Source organism: Apaloderma vittatum, unplaced genomic scaffold (genome assembly GCF_000703405.1).
Source record: "Apaloderma vittatum isolate BGI_N311 unplaced genomic scaffold, ASM70340v1 scaffold9934, whole genome shotgun sequence".
Taxonomy (NCBI): domain Eukaryota; kingdom Metazoa; phylum Chordata; class Aves; order Trogoniformes; family Trogonidae; genus Apaloderma; species Apaloderma vittatum.
In genome coordinates this window covers 357-11418 of record NW_009710922.1, presented here as the reverse complement: position 1 = coordinate 11418, position 11062 = coordinate 357, and the positions used below count along the sequence as shown (strand labels likewise).

Here is an 11062-nt window from a genome sequence, read left to right as displayed (position 1 = left end):
AGGGTAACGCCTCGCTGGGTCTCTTCGGGATCGCCCTTTTCTGCGGCTGAGGAGAGAATTAGTGCCTCTGTGAAACCAGGGGAGTGTTCGTGACTGAGGGCAGTCAGGTCCTGATTTCAGCCTGAATATTATAACTGTCTTAAGTACCTTACCAAACTTCCAGACTGTTTTCCATCCCTAAACTTTACTGTCTTGTGTTATAAAAGTTATAAATTTTGTTACTTATAGTAAAACTTACAAGAAAAGAGCATTCTGGTTTAGGATGAAATTGTGTAAATGTTTTGACCGATGCTTATTTTTAAAAAGTTAAATTTCTCTTACAAGAGAAAAAGATACATGCGTTTGTATGGTATAGAGTATAAAGATGGGGAAAATGAAATGTCAGTGAAATTGGGTTTCTTTTCAGGAAGTTTGAGTTTTTCACAATAAGTTTTCTTAAGGAAAGCTTATTTTAGTTAGTGCTGTTTAGCCCCTCCCAATAGTGAATGGAAAGTAGTATGCCAGCCTCCATTTCTGATTGCTTACATTTTTTCCATTTATTTATACTGGATTAACAATTGCAAATAACTTCATAATGTTTTGGTTTCTGTCCCAATATAGGTTATGGGGTGACCATGGACAAGAAGCTTTAGAATCTGCCCATGTTTGTGTGATAAATGCAACTGCAACAGGAACGGAAATACTGAAAAACCTAGTGCTACCTGGTAGGTAGCTCTTCTGTATTTTCTCATAATGTATCTGATAATTTCATAATGCCTAGTGATTCATAGCAGGTTTTTTTCCCCCCAAGGTATTGGTTCATTTACAATTGTTGATGGGAATCGAGTTTCTGGAGAAGACATCGGAAATAAGTAGGTTTGTTAATAGTTTCTAATACAATTTGAGAAGTAACAGAATTTCCTAAGTAGTTCTATGCCTATACTTATTAAAAATCCTGTAGAATTCATGATAATGTAAAAAAGATAGAGGCCTTTAAAAAGTCTTTTGGGATTTTAGATGTTTGTGACATACACAGCATGCGTGATCATTTTGATATTAGCTGTTAAATTTTACATGTTTTATCAGTTCCTTTTTTTATGTTACAAGTCTATTTGCTTCGTGCATCGAGTTTATAAAGACAGTGGTCTGCTCGGTATAAGAAAAGTAACTTGCTTGCGGTGATCTTGACATATGACAATTTTTTGTGTTTCAGCATGGCTACGTGTATTTTCCATAATGTTGGTGATGAAAATAACTTAGTTATCATTAGTTTATCATTGTGAAACTGTGACTCATAGCCATTGATTAGCTTTCTCAGGCTGTGTGCAGCAAGGGAAAGGATGAAAACCTCTACAGATCCCATAAACATAATGTGCTTACTCCTTGTAGATAGATCACTTTCTCTGTGGTTCAGGTGGATACTTACAAATACCTGTCTAGTTACAGGTGTTATATTGAAGGGGAAGGATATTCCATTACATGAAGAAATGAGTACTAATAGGTCTTTAATTATCCTGGAGAAAAAGAATGGGCAGGGTGATCCTGGCTTCTAGAGGAGTTTGGCATGTCTTATTTTTCACATTTGTGGCTCAGGTGCCTTAGGAAACTGACCATGAGGAAAATTTACGGTAGTGGGGAGAAGTGAAGCACATTTAATAAGGAACTTGGTTTGTTGTATATGAAAGTTAGCAATAGACATTGTACTACAAAATGTAGCTTTAATGTTGTTTTTCTTCAAAGTAAAACTTCATATGTCACTATTCTTCTCATGTCTCTTTCAGTTTCTTTCTACAAAAAAGCCATATTGGTCAGGTAAGATAACAAATGCCACTTTAGGTGTATAGAAAGCCTGAAATATTTAGTAAATACTGAAATGTGTCAGAGTAATGCTAAAAACCTGTGTATAGCTTAGAATCTATTTTTTTGTTTGACAAAATTACCTGTGCTTATCTTTAAGTTGCTTGTAAGTGAGAAGATAAGCTCAATTCTGGCAAGATTAAAAGGAAGAAATTAATACAGTATGACTGAGAAAAACCTTTGCAAGGATAAGGTGGAAAAGAATTGTGGTTGAGTGAATAAAGCTAAAAGTAGAGGTGTGGATGGGGGGAAGAATAACAAAAGCAAAAGCATACAAAAGGCATAGGTAACTCCTGGGAATTAATAAACAGTTGTCCCATAATTTTTATTGATAAAATTATATTACTAAAAATGGTCTCAAGTGCCTGATATTTAGAGTTTTATTTCTTCTTCAGATAAATAAGACTTGAAATAAGAAATCCTAACATGATGGAGTCTTTTTTTTTTAAGCATTTAGCATGTGTAGTACTAATGTACTGTTTAAATTACGTTTTCAGAGGTCTAATATTGTTTTGATCTGAAACAGAATCGTGCCCAGAGTGCCACTGAGCTCTTGCAAGAATTGAATAATGATGTTTCTGGAAACTTTGTCGAAGAGGTTTGTTTTCCTCAGTTGTCTGCTTCTTGTTATACGATGTGATAAAAGAATGACGTAATTGCTCTGTATTGCCTTTGTAATGTTGCAATTTAAGTAGCTTCATGATAAAACAACATTTGAGGAAAAAGATCTTAAGTTATTCACAAGAGGTCAATTTGTGTATTTTAAACATTGTTTTGTAATTTCATAATTTTATAGCTTTCACTTAGCACTTCACATTGAATGTTGAACAGAATTGCTCTGTATTCAGAAATTCTCACAGTGTTTCCTGACATACGTTTTTTCCCTATTATCTAGAGTCCAGAACACCTTCTAGAAAATGACCCTTCCTTTTTTAATCGGTTTAACTTAGTGGTTGCAACACAACTACCAGAAAGGTAACGAATCATCTGAAGTTGTTTCTTTTCATTCAGCTGTAAAAACAGGTTTCAACTGCAGACATAGTCTTGCAGGAAAACTTAGGCAAAACAGAACTGTCTCGTTGAGAAGGAAGGTTACACTAATCAATGACATTTTTCTGTGGATGTGTATATGTCAGTCCATCATTTAACATCTCTTCCGAATCCTCACCCACACCTGGGTGCTGCCTCCAGAAGTATTTGTCTATGTCAAATACTCTTTTGTAGTCACAATCATTTCTGGTCCAAAATTGCCAGCAAGTAGTATTCGTAGTTAAACCCTAACAGATACAAGAATCTGTGATGCCTTTAGATTTTTACAAATGCGTTTAATCCTTTGTACAGCTTTTCCTATTTTACCCACTTATGTAATCATATTGCCTCTATGAACTTGGCAAAGACCAGAAATTCGTGATTATTTGTTTTTACCTTTTCCTGCCGAGAGGCCTCTTGCATGCTGATTTCCAGGAGATGGTACAGACGAAAAATGACAGCTCTTGGAGAAGAGAGTGCTTCTGTTTCAGTAGGCAAGCTGCCTTCCCAGAGGCATGGGGTTGCTGGATAGATAAACAGTTAAATTTTGTGTTTGTAAGGAAGTGGCTGTAGTTGGTACTTTAAATATTTTCTCCCTCCCCCTGCTTAGAGGAGCTAGAGATAGTCTCTTACAGAAAAAAAGAGCCAACTTGCCTCTGAAGTGGCGCTTCCCTTGGAGACATTTGTGAATAAAGAGTATTTCTTATGTGCTGTTCAAAAAAACTCTGATTAGAATTGCCCCTACTGGGAGTTACATTTGTGCCACACACAGATCTAATTCTTCTTCTTTCTCCCACAACTCATTGAAGTTTTTTGTTTAGTTGATATTTGGAGCACTAGGGAGATGAAGTTAGATATAAGTAAAGCCAATGGATAAATCTGTCTTCAACCTAGTATAAACTCACGTATTAATTACCTTATATGTGCTTAGAATCATGATACTAGTTTTCTCATAGAAAACTTCTCTTTCACAAGTGATTTGTACAGGAGTTAATTTTATAGTTGTTCTCGTGTACATCTGAAAAAATAAATGCGTGTTTTCCTTTCAGTACGTTGCTGCGCTTGGCTGAAGTTCTCTGGAATTCGAACGTTCCTCTGCTGGTCTGTAGGACTTATGGACTGGTTGGTTATATGAGAGTCATTATTAAAGAACACACAGGTTAGAGGGTTTTCTGAGGTAAAGACTTTTTTAAAAGGTTTAAAGCTTCAATAGGTAACGTCACCTTGATTTTTATTATTTTTATCTTGTGATGCATTTAGTATTTTTTAAGTCTTAGGTAGTTTGCAGTTTAACACTAGGAACATTCTTTCAGGAAGGCACAGAAATTATGGACTGCAACAAATAGTAAAATTGGAGATGATACTGATATTAAAGTTAATTTACACAAGCCACTTAATTTGGAATTAAGCAGTTAATTGAGCAGGTCATGTGCTGCACTTGATGTATAGCTCCATGTTGAAGGGCAGACATAAAACTGAAATGCGTTGTGTCATTTTTTTACAGTTGTTGAATCTCATCCTGACAATATGTTAGAAGATCTGAGACTGGACAAGCCATTTCCAGAGCTGAGGGAACACATCCAATCTTATGACTTGGATCATATGGACAAAAAGGTTGGTCTGTGTTTTGCTCTAAGACAGATGCAGACGTAGAACACACGGACTTTGTGAGAATGACTCTTGGCAGGTGCTGTTTTTTGGTGCCAAGTCTCATCTGAGCAGAGGTGACACTAGAACCTGTCACAAGGTACTATTTTTGGCCTCTGCCCCAAATACAGTCTGTATCTAAATCTTAAGCAAGTGAGGGTCTTGGGAAGTAAGGAATATTCTTGGACAACTGGATCTTTTATTAAACTGATTGCCCCTTACTGTAATTTTTATTTATTTTTATAATTACCTGCTGCTGCAGAGCTTTGCAATGATGGTGTTTGTGTGTAACTTATGTTCCACTCCAGAAAGATAGCAGGGAACATGGCTCAGCCACCCTTTTAAGTAAAGGAATAATAATTTAATGACATGGTTTATAATAATTACGGAATGCTGTTTCTAACTCAAAATCTGGAACATGTGCTGTGTTTTTACAATAGTCAAGGAATGTTAGGAGTTTGCATTTAAAATAGATTTTTAATTTGTCTTCTGTTTTTATCCTTTCTCAACTTGACAAAGATTTCTCTGCTGTTGATTTGCAGGACCATAGCCACACTCCATGGATTGTGATTGTAGCCAAGTATCTAACAAAATGGTTCAACGAGGTATATTGCAAAACTGTGTGTCATCAGCCTATTATTACTTTAGATATGTCTTTTCTAAACTATTATCTTGATGATGTGTAACAACTAAAACAAGATAGAATCATAAAAAACATTGTTAGTTGAAGTACAAGTGAATGTATGTGAACGATGACAAAATCTGGAGTTCAGTCTGAACATAATAAGGTTAGTAGTAGGTACTTTAAATACAAAATGTTTCTGTGTTTTTAAATTTAGAAAAGTGACCAGCTGCCTAAGAATTACAAAGAAAAAGAAGCCTTCAGACAACTGATTCGGCAAGGTAATGTATGTCCTAGGAGTCACTTATTCATACCGGCAGAAATACATAAGGCAATATCATTTTCTCAAGGTTATCATTAACTGCACCAAATTGCCTTTTTACCACCATTGACATTAATTTAGTGATTATGTAACTTTACTCTTTCTGACACAAACTCTTAATTTTTGGGATAAGTAACTTCTCTTTAAGGTCACAGGAAGATTAATCCTATGCAGAATGTATATACGATTCGTTTTCTCAGTATGCCTTACTGGTAATTGAAATTTTTGCTTCTTAGTTATTATGCTACAAATTCAGTGAAAGCCAGTCAGCTCCTCTGGTAAGACTTAAATAACAAGATGTAGTTCAGGGGATTGTGTACTTTAATTATTTTTTTTAATCAGGTATCTTAAAGAATGAAAATGGGACCCCAGAAGATGAGGAAAACTTTGAAGAAGCTATAAAAAATGTGAACACAGCGTTAAATACCACAGAGGTAAAATAAACATTTGTGTGACAAAATTGAAGAAATTTCAACTACCTTATTTTTTCAGAGCACATTATGTGTAGCTTATGCTTGTAATATTTATGTTTGGGTAAAACAGGAATTAGTGCAACTTCTAAAATTTAGATCAATCTAGTAAGGTAGACCTGGACTAGGTGGCACTGTAACTTCAGAAGATTCTTTTATTTCCTTGCTTGTGCAGGGAAGCTACTTGAATTCAAGTGTAGAATAAGTCGATAACCAAAGTTCCTAAGTAGTGTGTTCCTGTCTTAGACTTTATCAGGTTTTCTTTTACAGATTACACTGTAAGTGCTTGCTACAGTTAAAAAGAATTAGCAGTCACTGGCGTGGATGATCTCTGATTTAAGGACGTTGCTAGGAGAGAGACTCGGAAGGCATTTGTTGAAATTGTGCTATGTGGAAACTACTTGCCGTAATATTTATTCTGTATAGAAATGAAGTGCTGTAAGGGACCTTTGAACAAATTCAGTACTTTTGAAGAAACATGTTATGAAATTCCTTTAATAAACTGATTAAGAACATTAAAAGTGAAGTTTTCAGGTTAAAGTAATTCTCAAGTAGTAACTCATGGTTTAGAATTTATCTTCAATTTCCTTAATCTCTTATCTGTGCTAAATTGCAAAAGCCACACGAGGTGAAAAGACATTCTGCGATTCTGTCTAGATTACGTTCCATTTTTATTTGAACTGTGCTGATCCTTGCTTGGACAGACATGTTAAATCTGCCAAGGTAAAACGTAGTGCTGATGTCTATGCCACTACAAGCTGTGTCCCCAGCTATTAGTGATTTGATTTAGTTTATGTGCCAGACAGAACTGCAGCAGTTATGGAGTCAAAACACTCTCACTTCTGCAGCCCCTTCCCCGGCCTTTCTGCTGCTCTGCCTCTAGCAGGTAAAATGGGCAGCTGGGACTGATAGTAGCTTGTGCCGATGCTGCTACTACAGGTTTTTTAAACTTTTCATGTAGAAGATGGAAATCAAGGTAAGATTTTGTTTGTAACTTTCATCTTGATGAGAAACATGTGCCTTGTTCCATGGCAGTGCTGCTATTTGAAATGTGGCTCAGAAGCACAGACTTAAGATTCAAAGAGATTTTGGTGTGAAGCTCTGAAGTTGTTTAGAGTTGGATCACCTGTGTAATGAGTATTGAGATAATTAAAAAAATCTGAAGTCAAGCAAATACAAACCAAATTTATTTTTTTCATAGATCCCAAGAGGCATTGAAGAGATTTTTAATGATGATTGCTGCATGAATCTCACAGAGCAGGTAATGAGTAATTAACATAAGACTTGAATAAGCATCATAAAAACCATTTGTGTACCTGACTGTGTCTTGTGAATTTGCAGTCATCCTCCTTCTGGATTTTGGTTCGAGCTGTAAAAGAATTTGTGGCAAATGAGGGGCAAGGAAGCTTGCCTGTCCGGGGCACTATTCCTGATATGATAGCAGACTCCAACAAATTTATCAAATTGCAAAATGTGTAAGTACACAATTTTTTCTTTAGTAGTTACTAATGGTAGTAAATGGTGGTAACTGCAGACCTCATGAAGTGCAAGAATTCTGAAACACAACCTCTGCTAGAAGAAGGATTGTCTGTCTTAATAATGTTTACTATTCAAAATTTTAGAGGTGCATTCCTCAGAACTGTGACAAATAGCATTAAAAAGATAGATATAAAAATAGAAATACGTTATTTCTGTCTGAAATAATTGATTGCTATTGCTTCATGGAAGTTACGCTGTATAATGACAGCAAAGGCAAGAACTTGTATCATTGTCCTGCTGAGTGAAACTCTAATGCTCGAACTGGTAGATGCCTTAATTTGTAAACCAGAATTCTGTTTTAACTGGTCTCCAAGCCCGTATCTGGTCAACAGTTCCACCATGCAGAGCTGTCATACAGCGAGGCAATAAGTGCATTCATGGCTATGAGGTAGCTCACTTCTGTTCATGTGGCTTGTATTTTGTCTTTGTAGTAAACCAAAAAAGAAATGATCTTCACTCTGAAGTCGATGCCTTTATGCTGTAATTATTAAGACTTCTATATTATTAACAGATACCGTGAAAAAGCAAAGAAGGATGCTGCTGCTGTGGGTAACCATGCTGTTAAATTGTTACAGTCGCTAGGCAAGGTAAGGTATGGCCATTCTAACAGGATAGAAATATTTTTACCCTGGTGTTCTGTGCAGAAGTCAGTCACAGGAGACAAATATGGAAAAAGAAGGCTTAATTGCCTCATTATCTTCAAAAGACTTAAATGAATTCTAATGAAATTTCTCTGGTGTGTTTTATTTATCACTTTTCATATAAACAGCATACAAATGAAGGTATCTTTTTTTCTTTAGAAGAATGACTAGTCACTTTACAATGGAATGAGTATATTTTCTCTTTCAGGCACCTGAATCTATTTCAGAGAGAGAATTAAAATTACTTTGTAAGTATGCTTGGATTTTTTTTGCTATGTTTATGCAGATGATCAAATAATCAAAACTCTTGAATAATAATGTAGTTATTAATCAGTAAGTCAGTATTTGGATTTTTCAAATAAGTGCTTAGCAATTTAATATATTTTATTACTGTAAGCTAACAAGAAAAAGAAAAATGTTAAATTAAAAGTTTTAGTCCTTCATGTTTAACACATCAGAGATACAGACTTAAAAACATTTAGTAATTGGTGACACATTCAAATAGGTAACGATCTCCTTTCTGCACCCTCCGCTTAGGCAGCAACGCAGCTTTTCTCCGAGTAGTACGATGTAGGTCTCTGTCTGAAGAGTATGGTTTAAACACTTTCAACAAGGATGAAATCAGTAAGTACTTCTTTTTGGTCCAGCTTGATAGGGTTTTGTGATCAAAAAAGAATTGATGTTACATGTTCTGTTTCATGCAGTTTTATAATTTGACATCAGCTAGAAGTATGTTTTGGTTTTTAAGTGTAGAATGTTGAATTTAGTTTGATATTTGAAAGTTCAGAAATGACCTTAGATTGATGCATGCTTTGGGTGTTTTTTTTTTCAGATTTTATTTTTGATAGCACATGAATAAAATACTGTTTTCTTCAAACTTCTCTTTTCTTCATGTCAGTTATTCTGACAGAGCTGGAAAGGTGCTTTCACCTGATCAAAGATGTGAGAATAATAGTCTTGACTCCTCTCAGTTTGTCTTTTCAGTATGTGAACTAGCAAACTAGATAGTTAATTCTGCATTTTATTTTGAACCTGCATAAAAATAAGTAAATTTTTAAAAAGCTGAAGTACTTTTTATCAAAGTTGGTTTAAACTAAGCTTATACAAGTCCTCTGAATGTTTTAGAAAAAATGTATATACAAAGTGTGTACATTTTGTGTGTACATATGTATGTTTTGTAACATTTATAGTCTCAGTGAAATCTCCTTGAATTAATTTGTAATAGGCAATGTCATTTAAGTAGTAGTTATTATTTAGAAAGACTACCGAGCTGTATGTTAAGACATACAAGACCTGTTTAATAATTACAGTCACTACAGTTAAATACACGATGCGTGCATTTCAAATTGCAAAAATATAACCAAGGAATATCCCATTTAATGTTATAGCAGCTTTCAGAGTTGAAATACGAAGATCTTCACTGGACAGTTTGTATCAAATACATACAATATGGTTTTGTCATACATGCTGGAGTCAAAATCACCTATCTGACAGTTTACTGATTCAGCTTCTCAGTTGCAAGTGGTTTTTGTTAAGATTTGTTTTCATTGTGTATTTTACAGTTTAAGCACATGGTTTCACATGATTTCAAGTAATTCAAAGCTTTTCCCGTTTCATCTGCACCAGCTAACCAGTTCTCTTGCTCTTTTCAGTTTCCCACATGGATAATCCAGACAGTGAAGTCGTGCTGTACTTGATGCTGCGAGCTGTAGATAGGTTTTATAAACAGCATGGTAGATATCCAGGTATGTTACTACCAGAGCTACTTAATGTCATCAAAAGAAATACAAAGATTCAGTAGTTAATGTAATACTAGTTATAAACTACAAATACTGCATTAGTTGTGCTTTTGTTTCCATAGCAGTGTAACTTTAAGAATGTGAAAATTAAAGTGAGAATTTTTCCTCTTTGGGAGCTAAAGCCATTTATCTGAATTGGTACCACTGAAATAGGTTGCATGGATTTTAAGTTGTTTCATCAATACAATAATTTGTCGTTATGAGTAGCATCAACAGAATATCCAATTATTGTTAGTCTAATATCAATAGTTGGGTTGACTTAGAATCTTTTCAGAAAAATAAAACACTTATGCTGCCATTTATGCCCATTGACTTTCAATATGGTGTTACAGTTCCGGGACGAAACGTTAACTTCTTTTCCAGGTGTCTACAACTACCAGGTGGAAGATGATATTGGAAAACTAAGATCATGCCTTACTGGTTTCTTACAAGAACACGGATTGTCTGTAGTAGTGAAAGATGACTATGTCCATGAGTTGTAAGTATTTTATTTAAAGTGTCACTTTGGTAAAACTAACCTGAAAATACTCACTGTTCCTTTGCTCTCCAGCTGCCGCTACGGAGCTGCTGAGCCACATGCTGTTGCTGCCTTCATGGGAGGTAAGGTCACTGTCTTTCTAAGGTCCATACAAACAATCTAACCTGCTGTTGTACATACTTGAGTCAGAATTGTCACTGGTTTATTTTGTATTGTCAGAACAGAGAGTGTAATCACAGGCTGTAGTCACGTGTATGTAAAGCTGACTTTTGAAGTAACAGCTTCAGGAGCCTCTTCTACACTGGGAAGTACTGAGAGGCATTTTTGCCTCCTAGGAGTTGTACCAGGCACTTAAAAATAATTCTAGTGGAGTGAGTTCTGGATAAATAGCAGTGTTTACTGATTTTTAGATCTGTTTTAGACCTGTTAACTACGTTTTGGTTTATCTTTTTTTTTCTTTTACAGGAGCTGCTGCACAGGAGGTTATCAAAGTCATTACAGGGCAGTTTGTAATTTTTAATAACACCTATATTTACAGTGGAATGTCACAGACTTCAGCAACTTTCCAGCTGTAGGCTAAAGATCTCACATTTGCTGCCAACGGGCGCTGCTGCTGTGTCTGTGAATGCTGTGGGGTTCTGCCACGGACTGGACTGTTCTGCATTACTTGCGAATTACA

At 35.4% G+C, this 11062-nt stretch overlaps 1 protein-coding gene across 1 annotated transcript; it reads left to right on the top strand.

Moving 5' to 3' along the window:
* Nucleotides 1–656: 656 nt before the first annotated feature.
* NAE1 (NEDD8 activating enzyme E1 subunit 1) lies at nucleotides 657–10958 on the top strand. Its single transcript, XM_009867451.1, is given in 19 exon segments — nucleotides 657–704; nucleotides 791–855; nucleotides 1761–1791; nucleotides 2363–2434; nucleotides 2732–2811; nucleotides 3915–4024; nucleotides 4370–4479; nucleotides 5055–5117; nucleotides 5352–5415; nucleotides 5799–5890; nucleotides 7128–7187; nucleotides 7268–7401; nucleotides 7977–8052; nucleotides 8315–8354; nucleotides 8644–8730; nucleotides 9759–9851; nucleotides 10269–10383; nucleotides 10456–10505; nucleotides 10849–10958. Coding segments are annotated over 19 exon segments (1500 nt in total).
* Nucleotides 10959–11062: the final 104 nt, after the last annotated feature.